The sequence below is a fragment of the Hippocampus bargibanti genome, linkage group LG04, assembly GCF_051943395.1.
Source record: "Hippocampus bargibanti isolate YZ-2025 linkage group LG04, ASM5194339v1, whole genome shotgun sequence".
NCBI lineage: Eukaryota > Metazoa > Chordata > Actinopteri > Syngnathiformes > Syngnathidae > Hippocampus > Hippocampus bargibanti.
In genome coordinates, this window is record NC_142737.1 from 17,714,307 (window position 1) to 17,732,766 (window position 18,460).

The window sequence follows — 18,460 nt, forward strand, 5'->3', positions numbered from 1 at the left end:
CATATTTGTTTTTCCTAATTGGTCTGTTTCTTAGTAGTTCACTGTGTTGTCTTATTTTATGCTAGATTTTTGTTGTGCAGCGGAATAACACTGTTTGAAAGGAATGAAGGATCATAAAATGTTGAATTACTCTTTAATTATCGTTGTTGTCAGTACCAGTGCTTTCAAACTGGCAAATAAAAACCAATTAAAAAATTGTTGCCGGTCCACGAACAGTATGTACTTGTATCAACCGGATTGTGACACAAAAAAAGGTTGGGGACCACTATTTTACATGCCAAAGTCCACCAAGGAGACGTCAATCTAATATTTGAATAAATGGCTTGTTGTCCACAGCTTCATTGCAGCACGTTTAGTCTTTGCACCAAAACAAGCCACTCATAATGAGTAGGAGGGGTCATGGGAATTATCTTCAATCACCTCAACCTCTACTATTTTTCCCCCTTCTGTTTGCAGAAACGTGTTTACCAGATGTTTAATCCTGATTTTATTAAGCCAGAAACATATGACCCTATAAATGGACCACTGGCTGACTTTAGCTCTCCCAGGGCACAAATCCACCTACTTTACTTCATGTGTTGACTCCAGTAGAGCCTTTTCTTACAATGCAGCGACTTTACGCTCACTATTGGAACAAATAAACTTTTGGAGCAGCTGCGAAGAAAGTATTTCAACTAATTCTTATTGAGTGTACACCAACACCACCCAAATATGTGTCACAGATAGATTATGAGCCCATTCATCACTTAAAATTGTATATTTTGGCACAGTTCTTTCAACTTAAATCCAAATAGACCACACAAATGAGTCTGTCCCAATTTGAACATATCCGAGTAAACTGAAGCTACATTATGATGATGTCATAACGCTTTCACAGGCTACACATTTCTTTCCTCGGCGCAAGGTAATTGGGAGCTGTATTTAATGCGAGCAGTCAGAAGTGAAATATGTTTGTGTTTATTCTCATAGAAAGGGAGGACTGCTTAAATTGACTGTCTTATGTCAAAGAGGTGGGACCACATGATGGTGGGGTGATGATGATGGTGATGACGATGGTGATGAGGTGCACACAGTTGGCTCAAATTAAGGCCAAAGTAGTTCAAGATGCCCACATTGGATCAGTATGTATTACAATTTAACGGGCTCTTAATGGAAAAATCAGTTCAATAGGTCACAGTTGTGGATGGGGATCACATGTTTACATGCAGAATGTTAGGTATATTTGAAAATTGAAATCAGATCCGCAATAGAATTGTTTGGAAAAACTTGCCTTTGCAAAGCTAATAATGCCAAGTTATACAAAAAAAAAAAACATTCAGCAACTTGGTAACTATTGTGGTTGAATATTGTTTTGTTTTGTCAACACTTCAGTAAAATAATAAAGAGCCCAAATAGAACATGGTTGCAACTTAAATAAGCTCAAGAGAAGATATAATTAAATATGGTGACCATCACAAGGAACATATGCTCAATGTATCGTATTTTGCAATGCTTAGAGGCTTTTATAATAAAGTACAGTCTCTTGCAAATTCACAAAAAGTCTTTTGTCCCCGTGAGGTGTGAAAAAGATTAGTGCAATGGAACCCAAAAAACACTGTGTTGAAATCACTCCATTTTGTTTTGTCAAATGCTTCCCCTAAACAAAATCCTTTGTGTCCATATAATGTTGTCAAGTACAGTACATGTAGACTGTGCATCTCATTGTAGTAGTAAATCCAGATGATTTGGTCGTGTATGGCTACTTGACAAATGAAACGTGATGTAATTAAACATAATTTTGTTTTAGATTTAAACGTCTCCGACATCGTCGGGCATCAATCGTTTAATGGACTAATGATATAAATGAAAACGAAACAACAAAGACATGCCGACTGTACACGTGAGTGCAAATATTGGTAACCTATTTACTTGTCAGATTCCACATTCTTTGTGGCTTGTGCGTCCGGGTTTCTTGACTTGAAATTAGAGGATGGGATGATGCAGAGGTTGGTGTGTGAATGGCAGTCAATGTATATGATTGGGATGTTGTCTCAGACAAAGCAATAGCCTAAAATAATAATAATTACAACAACAACAACAACAACAACAACAACAACAACAACAATAATAATAATAATAATAATAATAATAATAATAATAATAATGCTGCACTGTTTGTTCAGGTAATTTGTAGTTTCATAAGTGTGACATCACTAAAAGCACAGTCTCTCGGCAAAATGTGCCACTTGTATAGTGCCACTTAGCAGTTTTTTTGACAACGATACTAGTGCAGCGTGTTCTACCGGAAACAAATTCCTTGTGTGTCCTACATACTTGCCAATAAAGATGATTCTGATTCTGATTCTGATTAAATAAAGTTGTAAAAAAGTGTTGTTTTGAAGGACTCGTCAACTCACAAAGTGACGGTTCTGTTGGGCAGCAGGCTGGCGTCGGGGGGTTCGATCAGGTCCTCCTTGCCGCAGCTCACCCTCCACCCAAGGGGCTGGGCTCCGTGCGCCTTGGAGCGCTCCTCCGTGCAGCTGCAGCCGAGTAGCCCGTGGCACGCCCGGGATTGCCGCGGGCCGAGGACGGCCAGAAGGAGCAGAAGCATCAGTACCACACGACCCGGCAGCGCAGGGATGTCAAGACCGGGCGCGCTCATTGTCCTTGGGCTGGATCTCAGCTCAGCCTCAAGTCAACCCATATCTCCGGCATGAAGTCTCCAGAGAGGGGTTAGGAGGAAACGTGTTCTCGATCCCAATATTACAAACGCGGGGAGAGTTTACTGTACAACGCACCAGCCGGTTCTGTTTTTAAAATAAAATTTAACAAAACACTGGTCCCGTTATGAGCGTTCCGTTATGTCATGGCAGGGCGCGGCGTTCCTTTGGCTCCATTTTTTTTAATCCAATGGAAAATTCAACTCGCCTCTATTTACTGCGAGAGTCCAGATGAGTCCTCAAATTTAATCCAGCGGTTGATGAAAATCACCATTCGGCACTCAAAATCACACTGACATCTGTATGAAAGAGTGAACTGGGGATGACAAGTTTCCTCAAACTTTTTCCAAATGGTTTCGCCTCTTTGAAACTTTTTCCTCCAGTGCAACTTCAGCGAAGGAGAAGGTAGAGAGGTGGGATCGGGATGGTGTGGATAGTTCCACTGTCAAATCCTAATCTGGTGGTTCTTTGCTAATCGTTTGCCCCATTCGTTTGGTGCGCCCTGAAGTCTTCTCCCGGGTCCTAACGCCTCCCGCAGGACCCTCACACGATTTTCCATTTTCATTTCGTCAAAAGTACAGTAATGCGAAAATCTTTGCACAATGCGAAGGTAGAAGTGTAGAGACTTGGAAATAGTGGATGCGCTGATGGTTTTTACTTTCAATAAAATCGTACAGGCTGTGAATTATACCTAAAAGAGAAGTCTAGTAAAAAAAAGTTAATGATACTGCTGGTGTCAGTTTCTTCCGATTAGAAAAATGCAAGCAATATATTAAATGTATGTTTGAAATATAAAAAAAAATACAAACAAATTAAATATAATAAATAGATATGTTTAAAAAATGGAAAAGTAATGATTTTTAATTTGTTTGTTTTATTTTTTATGGCCAAGCAGTTCCTTACTTACAAATGTATTTACTGATTTAATGAAAATGCAGATGAAGTTGCTACAGTCAGAAAAGAACTCAATTGTACACCCTACACAGCTGTAAACACAGTATACAGTGCTTATGAAACATTAGCATTTATCCTTTAATCAAAAACATGCTGAAACTTTGGATCACTTTAAGAAATACAAATGCATTATAAGGTATGTCTTGATCATATGGCATTAACTACACTGTCCCATTTTAGGTTTACAACAAAATTCCTTTGTCACACGACATTATTATGCTGTAGAAGAAACTGTGGTGAATGAATTAAAACCATTTCAAGGAATAAATGTTCAAATGTATCTTGTAGAAAGTCCATCAGTGCTTCAGAAATGTTAAACCCAGGGACGGGCTTGCTGGTCCTGGCAGCTCACCAGTGATTGAAATTAATCATGTTTGTAGTGTAGTACTTGGACAGGAAGTTGGTCATTCAGGGACTCGGTCCTTGTTAATAATTGAAACCAATGTTGATGATGGTGGCAATAACAATATTTGTTAGGACCTGATTAGAAAGAAATGAATGACTCCATTTTCTACAGTGCCTCGTTGCCATTGTTCTTGAGGGAAGGCGACGTAAATATTTTGATAGCATCAGTGAGAGGTGAGCTGACAGCTTGTGAATAAATACTGAGAGTCTCATTCCAAAGCATATTGTGTTCGTATGCAGACGAAAGCCTTTGCTTTCAAGTAGAGGTATGGAGAGGAAGGGGAGACTTGAATTTATGTTGCACTTCTCATGTAATTTTTAATATTTTCAATTACGTCATGACCATATTTTTTCCATAGTTCTACAAAACTTAAAAATATATCACAAGTGTTCGTGCTCCTCAATCTAAGGGTGTATTCTTCAGTGTTCCGATCAGTTTATCCTCACAGGGGTCGTGGTGGCTTCCTGTAGTCTAACCCAGCTGTCTTTGGGCAGGAGGCGGGGTACAGCCTGGAATGGTTGCCAGCCAATCACAGGGGTGCATTCTTTTTTGTAGAAAATTTGACAAAGATGTCATTCCAACTAGCTGCTTTACCATAAATTGCAAGTGGATGTGCTCTAATTAATACCAGTCTATTTCTTTCTATTTGTACAAAATGCAACACAATTATTTATAAATGAGCTACAGACTGTGTTTAACCCTTTTCGGGGACAACGATTACTACAGCGAATAGCTTATGGTATTATCAGGGTACAGGGTTGAATTCCAATTCTTCAAAATTGAACAGTTTACTTGAAGGAACAACATATACAGAAGTATGACTCCAATTCACCGTGCAAATGTTTTTGTGCAAATGTACACTTTAAATTGAAGTTAACCAGATTACATGAAGACACGTTGAAAATATGTGTGCTTCTGTTGTTCCTTTCTCGATTACCTCATACAAAAATGACGACATGTGACGAAGCGGCAACCAATTCCTGTCATACCTCACCCTAGCTGACCTTGGGTGAGAGGTAAAACAGCAGCATAAAATACAAGCACGGCGTTTAGGTGAATTGCTCATTTCGCATTGAGCAGCCATCTGTCTTCCAATATTTTGTAGTTACCCTCACACAAAGAAAAAGTAAAATGAATCCCAATCTCATGAAACCTTTTTTGTTGACTTTTGAGGTATATTTACTTCACAAGACACCACTGCAGTTCAATCTGTTAACAAAGCTAAATAGTGCAGTGAATTTTCTAGAAAGGCTGTGACACACAAACAGGTTGGGGAGCATTTTAATTCCCATGTCGACAGGAAAGACACCGCGATCATGTAAACTCCAGCTCGGCGATATAATGGAAGACTGTGTTCTGACCTGTACAGGTTTGTTATTTCTGTATGCTGTAAGGTGAGGAGGACGTGAGCACATAATCGCTAATGAAACAGAGGACGGTTTATCCGAGCTTTTAAAAAAAGGCTTTAAACACAACACGCCAGCTCCACTAGTACACAAGGCCTATATCTCTCTCATCTGAGAGAAGGCAGTTTCCACTGAAAATGTCACCGTCTCAACTACACATTACATCAAATTGTACTTAATGGCATCCAGGCAAACTTTAATGCCGTTCCAACATTTTCTCGATGCATATGCACCACATAGACAGCCCCCCAGCGCCACCCCAGCCTTTCTTTTTTGGGCCAAGCAAGCAAGTTTTCTCATTCCCAGTTCCACATCTGGACTTGATTTCAGGTGCGGTGTTGAGAATGTGGAGCACGTCAAGTAAAAGAGGTGGAACTCTGGGGCCGAGAGCTGAGATAATGTCGGGGAGATGAGGTGGAAGTTGCGCAACATTTGGGAAATGGCAGAGACAATCTAAGTAAGGACAGATGATACACGAGACAACAGATGACAGAGATAAATGCCCGAGGTGGAGGAGGGCATTCTCATTAAGTTCCTCTTCGGATTCAAGAAATAGATACAACGAAGCATTTGTTGCTTGCTTTGATTGCGACTGGCGGGATTTACAAAAGAGGAGCGTAGGCCTCCCGTGATGCAGACCTCAAGCACGCTGGCCCTTGAGGGACTCATGACATCCAGTGGCGTAATCCCTTCAACACACACGCAGACAGGCATCCTGTTATGACTTGCTTTTAATTTTACTTATTCTTCTTTTCCTTTCTGCTTTTCCCCTCAAAGGGTTGCCACAGCAAATCAGTGTCCTCCATTTTTAGAGGTTTGATCCGCATGTTTGTTTTGGCCAAGCTTTTACGTCGGATGCCCTTCCTGACACAACCCTCTGTATTTATCCTGGCATGCTTTTAATTTTACACGCTTTTAATTTGGCACTTGAAAAAAAGGTTTGAGGCTCCTACAATTCATGTTATCGTAAACTAATGTATTAGTGGCAACTTTTTAGTAATTATTATTCCCATTATCGATAATTATGAGTGTTAGGTAATTGTTGCCAAACAATGGATTCCTAAATACTAAGAAGTGAAAATTGCGAGTGTTCATGTGTGGGTTCAGGTGTGTGTGTGTGTGTGTGTGTGTGTGTGTGTGTGTGTGTGTGTGTGTGTGTGTGTGTGTGTGTGTGTGTGTGTGTGTGTGTGTGTGTGTGTGTGTGTGTGTGTGTGTGTGTGTGTGTGAGAGCGCGCGTGCGTGTGTGTATATCTGGAATTTGTACTTCTACTGTAGTCCATCCACGTGTCCTTGGCATTTTGTTGTCATTGGCCTTGCTCCCTATCCCATTGTAATTTGGGCAAAAGGCAGTGTTAGGGTACAGAGTGGACTGGTCGCCAATTAATCACACACAAAATTACATTTTAGCAGTGATTATAATGGGGTGTTTGTTTTCATGGACTAAATAAACATGCAATTTCTCTTATAAACAAATGTTCTATATTGGATTGGCTGATTTCTTGAAACGGAAATGGCATTTGCAAAATAACCCGAAAAAATGCTTGAACCACAGAGCAATCGTTCACAACAGAATGCCGTTTCTCAGTGACTTCAACAAACTGTAAATGTCTCAGTTTGCTGTATCTTTGTAAATGGTTACAGAGAAGTAGCCAACACTTAGCATAGCAAGACCCCATTTAGTTTATTTTCCAAGTACAGGTAACATCCGATTTACGACCGGCGCGAGTTACGACCATCGATACTTACGACCACAACAGCCAGACCTTTTTTTTTTTTTTTCAATTCTACGGCTGCCACCGCTACAGCCGGCAACGCTGTTGAACTGCACAGCGTGTTTGCGATGCATTTACTAGAACACAGACTCGAGATGGTCCTTCTTGGAGATGGGCCTTCTTGTATAGATCTGTCACGTTCCGAACGAGGCAGAGAGCAGCCGACTCGTCGGAGTAAAATTGAATATCTGGATCCCCAAGCAAACGACAGAGACAGAGGTCCGTGCAAGATGATTTATTAAGAGACAACACAAAGCGCTGGTCCCAAAAAGAGGACCAGGGGAATAATCAAAAATAGCAAGTCCAGGTTAATACAAAGTACAAATACAAGTGGACAGCGTCCCGTTTTAGCCTCCTGATAAAGGAATTGACAGCATTGGAAGCAGGGAGGGGTGGCCCCGCCCACGGCTGTCAATCCGAACGTGACAAAATCGAACAAGTATGATGTTTATTTGCCGGAGCAGCATTGCAGAAAATGAGCATACAAAATAACTGTTTCTTAACAAACGCGTACGACAATTTTCTCCAGCATGACAGCATCTCACTCATACAGCAATTGGGGGGTAGGGGGGGGGGGGGGGGGGGTCGGCGCTCCAGCGGATGGGATCGCCGTGACGCAAATGCCGCGTCAGGCTCACGGTCAGCGCGGCCGCCTCTTTGATACAGTTCGTTCTGCTGCGCGGCAAGGTGGCGGGTTGGGTGACTCGGCGTTGCAGACGGCCCCTGGGTCAGGCCGCATGTCGGCACGGGGTACGGCCGGGAAGAGGGCAACCGGTCGAACTTTTTTGCTTCGGCATCCGCCTCAGTCTGAGCGTGTGTGTTGGGTGACCTCTTCTGACTTCTCCGTTAGCAGGGAGAGCGATTTTTGGACAGCTCGCATGCATGAGAAGCCGTGCGTATTTGTGTCAGCAGAAAGCGTGTGCCCCAAAACAGTAATAAAGATCGACAATACAAAATATAAAATGATTAAAATGACACTAAAAGTTATAAGATTTATAAATGAACTGTCAACATTTTGGTATAATATTATTCAATAGAAAACATTGCTTAAAAACAACAGATTGCCATCGTATACTGTCCTGTCGTATAAATCTCGCGTCAGCCATATAGAATGCATTTCGATTTACGACCGTTTGACTTACAACTGTTTTGTCGGAACAGAACCTGGTCGTAAGTCGGATGTTACCTGTACATACATGTAGTTCATCCGAACGTTTTAGTTGATTCTCAGTCCAATGCAATTGTCAGAATCTAAATTTTCATCCAAAATATTGCCATGATTTCATTATGCAAGACATCATCAACACTATATCAGTTAATTTGTCACAATAAATTGCATGAACACAAACAAGCCATCGGTTTCTGTGATTCTGCATCACGATGGAAAATATCAATCTGCACGAAAATCTAAGACCAAACTGAGAGCAGCACATCTATGGGCAACGGGATCATGGTGGCTACCAAGAGACGTTGAGACTGCGGTCAGGCCAGTCTGCATTCGCAAAATAGGGTGAAAAGGTCAACATGTCAAATTGTCGAGGCTTTTTATTCTTAAATGGGAAACCTGATCTGAATGGGATAGGTCTGTTTGGATACCCGGGGTGCCCGAGTGTCCCCTGGACCTGGTCTGGTTGAGGCATTTTTTTTTTTTTTTTGGGGGGGGGGGGGGGCTGAAAATGTCATCATGTCATATTTCACAGGCTTTTTATTTTGAAGTGGGACATCAGATCTGAATGGTGGAAGTCTGTTTGGATACCTGGGGTGTCCTCATGAGTCAAAATTCTAGTGTGTTTGTAGGATAACTCAGATTCGTGTTTTTAATATGAGGTGACATTTTTTGACTTTATTTTCTATCTCAACGCCAGGACACTTATCAATATTCCAAGCGAGTTATTATTATGAACTGATCGTTGCACGACAGCCAAGAAATTATTTTAGCACATTTTTTAAATCTAAATCACTGTGGTGAATGCATTTTTTTGAAACGCTTTTATTTTGAAGGTGGCCATCGCTACTAACCGACGACACATTACCGTAATGCAGGGTACTCCATGGAGCGGTTCATTTGACTTTAATTTTGCGAGTGAAGCCTGGACTGGCAGCAGTGTAATCACTGCACTGCACTGCTTGAATTTATGATGTTCTTGGTGTCAGACTATTAATATTTTACATTTACGATTGGTCTTAATAGGGTGTGCTATACGGCACTGAGGGTCGATACTGAACATCCTTCACTGAGGTGCGCGATTACAGGACTAGGGAAAACTACAAGAGCGACAAAGGAAATGACGTAAATCTGGTCAGGTGACTTTAACAACCACCCTGCTAAAACTTTTTGAGATGCTTGACGTGTTCCAACGTGGTTGTTTTGTTTTTGTTTCTTTCTCTTCTTTACAGACCCGGTCGTTGTTTTGGGCAACTAAAATTTTGAAATGCTCATATCAGTTATTCTAAATCGGGGGTTTCTAGCACAAATGCATTGAATTGTTAAATTCATTTGCAAAAATGTTGACGAAAACATTGCTTGCCTTTGCCTTCATTGTGTTTTTCCAATACGTTTTTTGCGAGTCTTTTGTCATCAGCGTTGACATTGATAAACCGGTAGGGCCTTTGAAACATTTCTGGAGAAGCACCGGTTTCTGGTAGGTCAACAATCATCCCATAAAAACAGATTATTGGCAGATTATTGACGCGGGTTGCAAACTACTTTAATATGAGGATTAAGAATTGAGTTAATGTTCCATTTAATGTTCTTAAAGACTTTTATTATACTATGTATATTGTCTGTTACTGATAATGTGAATCTGTTGTATTTATTTAATGTCAAATTATAATTACGAAATCTAATTGCATTCCAAATCAGAAACGATTACAGGTACTTGAAGTGAGAATTCCTTGGCTATTTATTTCTCAGAATACCATTGAGCCGATGCAAGTGTGGTTGTCAAAAGATGAATTCCGTTTCAAATTCCACCTCTGTTCTTAACGGTAAAACATCAAGAGTGCACCAAAATTGAAAGAGTCCTCATTAAAGCACTTCATGTTGCTGTGTGTCACATTTTCTTTTTACGACAGGTGTGTCAAACATTTGTTAAGTACTTTGTCTTGTGTGCAGTCCTCCTCTCCCTCACACTGAGTCGCACCATTATGACCTGAGCATTGACCAACAACAGAACCTGGCCTATGTGGGCTCGGTCCCACATGGAGGGATCCAGCAGGTCCGAATACACTGGATGATGGAGCTGGTCACTGCCCAGTGCGTGAAATGGAAGCCACTCGGACAAGCTTATCGTTAGTCTGTCTTAGTGTCACTATTTTTATAAATCATCTGCTTTTGTTGTTTCAGAGATTTCGGAGGACAACCACAGTACAATTTTACAAAGTTGGATCAACTACTGAATCTCTTATGGATTAATGGACTTCAGCCAGGTACTACCTTTTAAGAATATACTAACGCATGTGTGATTTACCTCTGGTGTTTTCTTCTAGTCTTCGACCATTTCAACATTCAGATAGAAAAAAATACAATTGTTGGCTAAATACATCTTATCTTTTCAAGTTTCTCAACCAATTCAAATGCAAAGTCAAAATCGTCAGCACATTCAGGCAATTACGTCCAGAACGATTTTTTTGGGATTTTTTTTTGTCAAATTCCAAATTTTCCTAGAGAATGTTGCCAAATTAATGGAGATTTTTTTTTCTGCTTTGATATTTGCATTCCATTAATACTGTTTAGAAATAATGATGAACTATGACACAATGTAAAAGCCTTGTCAACCCATTTCTCTGTTCATGTTGCTCTTTGGTTATGATTGTATAATTGTTGGTTTATGTCATATCATTTCATCTTGCTTTAATATTAGTGTTTTAGCAGTTCTCATCAGAAATATTCCAAAAACAGAGCGAGATGTTTTACGTTTATCAATTGGTCATAGCTCTTCCATTACCGAGGTTGCTCTATTCTATTTTACGGTATGTTTGGGCCAGTTGCTAGCACGTTAACAATTTACCGATTGTCATTTAAAATAGAGGCCGAATACAGGGACAGACCAACATAATATACAAGTCTAAAACAAAAACAGTAAATGTTCAAAAAAATTATCGATTTGAACGCACTATAATAGTCTTTTTATTTCCCCCTTGCACTTTTGATATTTTTCAGGTTTTGAGCTGATGGGGAGCGTCTCCAACTACTTCACGGACTTTGAAAACAAATCTCAAGTGTTCAAGTGGAGGAATCTTGTTTATTTCACAGCCAAGAGGTACATTGGTGAGTAAGCACCAGCTGCCCTCTGTTTAAAAGGGAAAATCAACCCGAAAAAAAATCATTGACCAAAATATATTCTATGCAGCCTTATTGGTATACAGTAAACACGCTATTCTGATTAATATTGCATGTACAGAATCTGAGGTAACCAGTAAAATCCACCCGTTTTAATCCATCACAGGGTGTGGCTATTGTGTCACTTGCCGTCGACTGAAAATGACCTCACAATTTCTCAGGGCTCAGGTAGCTAAGACGGGTCGTTGCCTGAGCTCATATTCCACAAATACAATCTGAAACATAAATTGTTTGGGTTGACTTCCCCATTAAACAGCGAATAGCACTCCTCTGAGCAAATACAAGGCATTACTCACTTGATTAAAATATCCACTTCCAGAAAAATATGGTCTTGGGAGTGTTTCTCAGTGGAATTTTGAAACCTGGAACGAGCCCAACAACCATGACTTTGATAATGTCAGCATGCCAATTCAAGGTACAGTGCCATCAGTATCCCACACAGACTGCACTGTTAATTTCCAGTGTTGTCTGAAATACCCTACAACAGTTGTTTGTGTATGATGAAGCTGTCTTTCAATGATAGTGAGGTAATCAGGTGGACGAACGGTTACCAAATCTGCGTCACAATGAATTTGATTGCGGTTCTGGAATTTCTGTGTGGAGTTTCCAAGTTCTTTTCTGTGCCTGCGTGGGTTTTCTCCGGATATTCCGTTTTCCTCCCATATTCCCAAAACATACATTTCAGGTTTTATCAAAATTGTCCCGAGGTGTCGGTTTGAGTGCGGGTGGGTGTTCGTCAACGTGTGCCCTGCGATTGGCTGAGAACCGGTTTAGGTTGTGACTCTCCTTCTGCCCAAGGACAGCTGTTACCGGCTGGTTGGATGCATAGATTATGCAAAAGTCAAACTGCAATGATATACTGTTTTGATGGTAATGGCCCCCCATTAGAATCTACTGTGCAAGGTGTGATGTTATCTCTCCTCAGGGTTTCTAAATTATTACGATGCCTGTTCGGAGGGTCTGAGGGCTGCCAGCGAGTTGCTTAGGTTCGGGGGACCGGGAGACTCGTGTCACTCACCGCCACGCTCTCCTTACTGCTGGGCCATGCTTCAACATTGCTACAATGGCACCAACTACTTCACTGGAGAGACGGGCATCCGGCTGGACTACATCGCCCTGCACAAGAAGGTGTGTCCGAGTTAACACAAATGGACGTGCTCATTTTTAGCAGGACCTGACTCATAGGCTATTCACTTTTATTTGAGCAGAGTTGCTGGGCTACTCGACATCTCTGCAGAAGTAGAAGTACAGATTTTAAACGGGGATCCCAGACGTCCGCTATTTAGTGGAATTCCGCAATTTTTTTCCGCCAATGTGATATTTTCTATTTTCATATAGAAGTTCTTCCGTATACAACCGCTAAAACATTTGTTTTGAATGGTGATAGGATGATCAGAATGCGTAGTGCTTGAGTTGGCATGCTTTCGTGTGTTTTGGTCGATGTCGGTTGCTTCCGTTCGCTCGGGAATAAGATACCACAACACTGCGCAATGAAGCGAGAAAACAAATATGGCAGCTCCCTTACCGCGCTTTTTTGCCAGTAAACCTGCGCTAAACATCGTTGCATTTTTGGTACTTATATGTTTAATGTGTTAATGGTAGAGACAGTGTAGGTTAGATATATATATAGATTTTGTTTTGATGTAAAGCTTACGTGCATGTGTTCCGTGTGATTTTTCTCACTCGGGAGAGCACACGACTTTTCACATTGTAAAGATTTCGTGGAAGAGAGATATCCTACACAAGTGGTAGTGGAGCGGTTACATCTCTGGATGGAGGGAAAAAGAATTCGTGGAATTGGCTATGGTTAGAAAAACAAGTCGCCGGATGCCCGCTTTCAGATTTCATATTCAAACATAAAAATCCGGCCGGGGAAAGCCCTTTGCAGTCTTTGCGATGGAAAAGTGATCAACTATGGTGGCAAAGGTTGGCTGTCACTCAAACAGCATTGTGAGGGAAGCAAACACGCAGAGAAAAAAAGATTGAGAAAACAGAATTACAAACCACCTGGTGAGTTATTTGAATTTATAAATTATTATTCTAACTCAGCAAATTATGATAGGTCATGTTTATTACTGTTGGCTTGTAGTATACCATGATTTTAATTATGATTTATAATACTAAACTAACTTGAATAAGACCCGATGGGGGGTGACCAAAGTTGGTGAAAAACTTATATGAACATAGTAAATGGTATTTGTATAATTATGTAGCAGATATTTAATATGCAATCTTGCATTCATAAATGTATTGCCCCCTTGACCCCCAGCTGATCTGTTTAATTTTCCTCTATTTTAATTTCCCTCGGCTGGGATCCCTGTTAAAAATACATGAACAAATGTAGAAGTACGTGCACCACAAATCATTCTTCGAGCCCATATCATCAAATAATTCTCACAATGAATAGGGAATATTTAGCTTGATCAAAACAAATTCCTGTGATTCAAATGCCTTAGTTCACATTTCCCCCTAAACTGTTCGCCGTCAAATACACAAAGATCTCACTCATGGGTGACTCCACCCAACTCCATTTATGTCTTTTTTATTTTGCACATTTTTGCATTCTTCTCTCTTCCAGGGAGGCGGCTCTTCTTGGCCTATCCTCCAGCAGGAGATGCAGACCATGGGAGAGATCCAGGAGCATTTCCCTCGGTTCCGCACTCTGCCTGTGTATAACGATGAGGCCGATCCGCTGGTGGGCTGGTCCCGGCCTCAAGAGTGGAGAGCGGATGTTACTTATGCTGCCATGGCCGTCAAAGTAATGAGCCGCAAAATTTTGAAGGAGATAGTAACATGAGACCTGACGGTCGTTTCGTCAAATGGCTTGCAATGAACCAAAGTAAAACATTCCTGCATGGAAAATAGCGCCATGATGTCATAAACCGAGGGCCCCCAACGTTGTATAAGAAAATGTAAGTACATTGTAATTGTGTGTCTGCGAACAGGTAATCAGCCAGCATCAGGATGTGCTGTCTGCAAACGCAAGCATCAACTATGCCCTGCTGAGCAACGATAACGCCTTCCTCGGCTACCATCCTCACCCCTTCACCCAGCGCACTCTAACCGCTCGCTTTCAGGTCAACAACACGCAGCCTCCTCACGTGCAGCTCATCAGGAAACCCATCCTCACTGTCATGGGCCTTCTGGCTCTGCTCGGTACTTTGACCTGCTGGATTTTTACATTGATTCATCAATTGCATCAATCTAGTTCTGTAACCTTGGCGTATTGCGCACAATTTTGACACAGAAAAAAAACTACCATTTTTAACTCTGGAAATGCATCAAATGTATCCCACATTTGAGGTGCATCCTCTAAAATGCATTTTAGATTCTCCATTGTGGAGAGAAGCAGCGACGAGTCAACTAACTATTAACTCATTCACTGCCAGACATTTGCAAAAATGTGTCAACTCCATTGCCAGGGTTTTTGCCTTTTTCACTCAAATTTAGGACCTACAAAACATTGAGTTTTAGGACTACATAAACATTCAATGCAGCGTAAGAAATCTTAGACTCTCTTCTTTTATCAGGAAATAAGTGTTAATTCCTAAATTATATGGGTCTGGAGTAATATGAGGTGCAAGTGTACAAAAGCCAAATGCTGCCCCCTCGTGGAAGGGAAAAAACATTGCCAGAGGCCTGACCAGCACTATCGGCATCCCCCGATAAACCCGAACAAATTCAGGAATGGCAGTGAATGAGTTAATCTGTGATTAAATTAACTGATAATGACTACAATGCTCAGTTAATATTCAAATATCTTGTTGAATTTGTAATTGCCTAAATCTGGATTTCATTCTCTCAGATGTCGGTTATCGTTCATAAGAGCAGATTGATTTTCTTCTTTTCTTGAATATTATTCTTTGTATGTTCTGTTTGCCACAGATGAAACGGTCAGTGAATCATAATTATCTTTTGTGCGTTTCTGCCCGCTCAATTTGAGCTGATGTCTCATTTTTGAATACCATGATGTCAATGACAACATTTTTTGGACCTGATTAACTCATTCATTGCCATTCACAAATTTATTTGGGAATTGAAAATATGACGTAGTGCGCCATTGCCGAATTTGTTTGGGTTTTGTTTTTTTCATGTTTGGGTGGCGATAAAGCGCTGGCCATGGCCTCTGGCAATATTTTTTTTCCTTTCCACAAGGAAAAAGGGAAATGCTGCCCATTTTTCCTTTTTCCATGTTAGTGCTTTGTTCCAGCGTCAGCTGTTGTTAAAGCGCTATATAAACCAATATGTATGTACAGTATTGCATTGTATTTTGGACAGCCGCCCTGATTTCAAGCTCATATTAATCCAGACCCATATAATTTAGGAATTAGCTCATTTTTTTCTGCGAAAAGAAGAGAGTCTAAGGTTTCTAACACTGTTGAAAGTTTGTTTTCCTAAAACTCAATTTTCTGTGGATCTTGTAATTCGAGTAACAATGACAATAACCCTGGCACTTTGAAAAAGGTCTTCAGGTCATAATTTGTTATGATATGAACAAATTGCCATCACATCACACGTGTATGGAACATGAACATGACGCAGTGGTTGAAATCTTCCTTCTGCCTTACTGCGTCTCTTTGCATCACTCAACCAGGTGAGACGCAGGTTCTGGCACAAGTTTTGAACTCCTCTGGAGCTGACGATGCCCACAATGGACGCGTAGGAGTTCTCGCAAGTAGCCACCAGCCCGAAATCCCCGGAGGGCCAGACAGCTGGCAGGCTGCTTTGCTGATATACAGCAGCGACGACAACCACACGTCCAACAGCACGAATGTTGTCAACGTGTCCCTGAAAGGACTGGAGCCGCACGCAGGTGGATCACATGCATATGTTGGATAAGATTACCTGAAGGAGTGCTCTCTCACTTTTGTAAGCGATTGTTTAAACTTTCCGCGTCCTGTTTATTTGGGACTCAGGTCTTGTCTATGTCACGTATCTGATGGACAATAATGTGAGTAACCCCTATCAAGAATGGCAGAACATGGGAAGCCCCGCCTACCCCACGACAGAGCAGTTCATTAATCTGAGAAACGTCCAGGTTTGTTCAAGGCTAGATTTTATTCAGGTCATATCTTGATTGTGTATGTTCGTACCGCTACCTGCAATCTCAATATGAGCTAAATGAGGAGCGAGCGAGAGAAATATGATATTTTTTGCGCTGATGCTAAAGCCGCAATCAATATCATACTATCGACGAAAAGGCTTTTTCATCCGTCATCTGTACTTCTTTGAAGGTGTCGGACGTTTCGCTTCTCATCCAAGAGGCTTCGTCAGCGAACTAAAATGTTGCTGGTAGCTCTTATTTGTTTTTGTCTTATTCACATGAAATATTTTTCACAAATCAGTCAAATCGTAATAACCTGTCCAACTCACAGGTGTGTCATCTCGATATGTTAATTTGAAAGGAAGGTATGTGGGGCTGGCAAAAAAAGGCTACTCCAAAATGCACGGTTTTATTTTATTTTAATGGCAGTTGGGGGAGGCAGAAAAGCAGTCTGTATCACTTTTATTGCACGGGTTTGACTACCTCCAATAATTTACCTCCTCCATATATATGCTGTCATCTGCTGAGATTTGTAGTTCCACGCACTGTAGGTTTATTCTTCTCAGGCGTCATATTAATATGCTACTTTGTCAGGACCCTCTTGTTGATGGACCACAACCGGTGCCTGCTGGTGACACTCTGACGTTGAAAGCAAGACTGCATCTTCCCTCTGTGCTGCTGATACATTTATGCGCCCGACCCAGAAGTGCTCCAAACCAGGTCAGTTGATCTTCTGAGTGATGCGTTTTGTTTTTTTGTCCAGGTTCAGCATATGCTCAATGTCAATGAATCACAAGTTGATTAACATGAGCTGAAGGATGTCAAATAAATGAGTCAATGTCTTAATTTTGGTTCTTGGAGGTAACGTGTCATTTTTAGGCTTGACATGTGTTTTTGGTTTGCCCTTCAAGGTCAATGGTTTGCGCTTTATCAGGATCACCAAAGGCCAAGTCCTCGTTATCTGGTCTGATGGCTGTGTTACTTCCAAGTGGGTTCATAAACTCAATGAGAAGTTTCGTGCGTGTGCGTGCGCTCTCCCAAAAGCTTTTTTTTTGCAGATGCATTCAGACCTTTGAAGTTGAGCTCTCGGTAAATCAGAAGGACTTCAGCAGGATCAATAACCACAACACCATTTTTACATCATTCGTTTACTCACCTGGTAAAATGTATTTTGTGTTTTGTCATGGTTTAACACAGAAATATGTTATTAGGCGTTATTTTAAGAATTGCACGACTCACAAAAGTTATGGTCTGCTTCTAGGTGAAATTTCAGAAATAACCTACTTTGTACTAAATTTCACTTTTAATTGTTTATTTTTACTGACTGGTGCTGCTAAATCCCTTACTTGTTGTAAATTATGAGTAGTGCAGATGCTGGATGATTCCTTATATTTCTGCGTTACCATATAGCATCGTTTAATCTCAGTGAAACAGTTTTTGTAGTGATCAAGAACATTCTGGAATGATTGTAACCAACCAATATCCAAAATGGTTTGGATCGGATGAAGCAGGCTCAACTTAATCTTCTGTAATTTTGAATTCTCATGCTGACGCGCGTGTTGTGTTGCTCAGCGGACCGACAGGTGAGCGGCTTGTACAGAGTTCGAGCGGTGGACTACTGGGACAGGCCTGGGATGTACTCGCTTGCTGAGGAGTATTCAGAGGAGCTTTAGAAGTATCTCTCTCTCTCTCTCTCTCTCTCTCTCTCTCTCTCTCTCTCTCTCTCTCTCTCTCTCTCTCTCTCTCTCTCTCTCTCTCTCTCTCTCTCTCTCTCTTTCATCATCTCTGTTGTTTGTCAGATGTTTTATTTTTTGATTAAATCATTTTTAAAACACAA

General features: G+C 41.0%; 3 protein-coding genes across 6 annotated transcripts in view; 2 read left to right on the top strand and 1 right to left on the bottom strand.

Annotated features, from left to right (window-relative positions):
• The window catches only part of adgra2 (adhesion G protein-coupled receptor A2), a 62,640-nt gene extending 59,480 nt beyond the window's left edge, over positions 1–3,160 (bottom strand). For both annotated transcript variants that reach the window (XM_088994486.1, XM_088994485.1), the window contains exon 1: positions 2,397–3,160. In XM_088994486.1, coding sequence (XP_088850612.1) covers positions 2,397–2,641 — 245 coding nt within the window. In that variant the 5' untranslated portion in view covers positions 2,642–3,160. The remainder of the gene's footprint in view (positions 1–2,396) is intronic.
• LOC148899316 (beta-4C adrenergic receptor-like) overlaps positions 1–18,460 on the top strand; it is a 182,361-nt gene that overhangs the window by 139,788 nt on the left and 24,113 nt on the right. The window lies entirely within an intron of this gene.
• On the top strand, positions 9,447–18,460 carry idua (alpha-L-iduronidase). Of its 2 annotated transcripts, XM_088994488.1 has the most exons (14): positions 9,449–9,879; positions 10,353–10,493; positions 10,584–10,666; positions 11,400–11,507; positions 11,899–11,994; positions 12,505–12,707; positions 14,158–14,337; positions 14,525–14,735; positions 16,174–16,392; positions 16,496–16,617; positions 17,218–17,343; positions 17,535–17,611; positions 17,682–17,782; positions 18,196–18,460. In XM_088994488.1, exons 1-14 carry the CDS (start codon positions 9,743–9,745, stop codon positions 18,294–18,296), a joined length of 1,905 nt encoding a protein of 634 aa, XP_088850614.1. In that variant the 5' UTR covers positions 9,449–9,742; the 3' UTR covers positions 18,297–18,460. The 2 variants fall into 2 exon arrangements, with proteins under 2 accessions (XP_088850615.1, XP_088850614.1); XM_088994489.1 differs by lacking the exon at positions 11,899–11,994 and having other exon boundaries at positions 9,447–9,879.

Bases quoted from the DNA above. Each gene is read 5' to 3' on its own strand.
- idua (XM_088994488.1), top strand. From the start codon at position 9,743: ATGTTGACGAAAACATTGCTTGCCTTTGCCTTCATTGTGTTTTTCCAA. The intron at 10,494-10,583 runs GTGCGTGAAATG...TTGTTGTTTCAG, and splicing joins ATGGAGCTGGTCACTGCCCA to AGATTTCGGAGGACAACCAC. The intron at 10,667-11,399 runs GTACTACCTTTT...GATATTTTTCAG, and splicing joins GATTAATGGACTTCAGCCAG to GTTTTGAGCTGATGGGGAGC.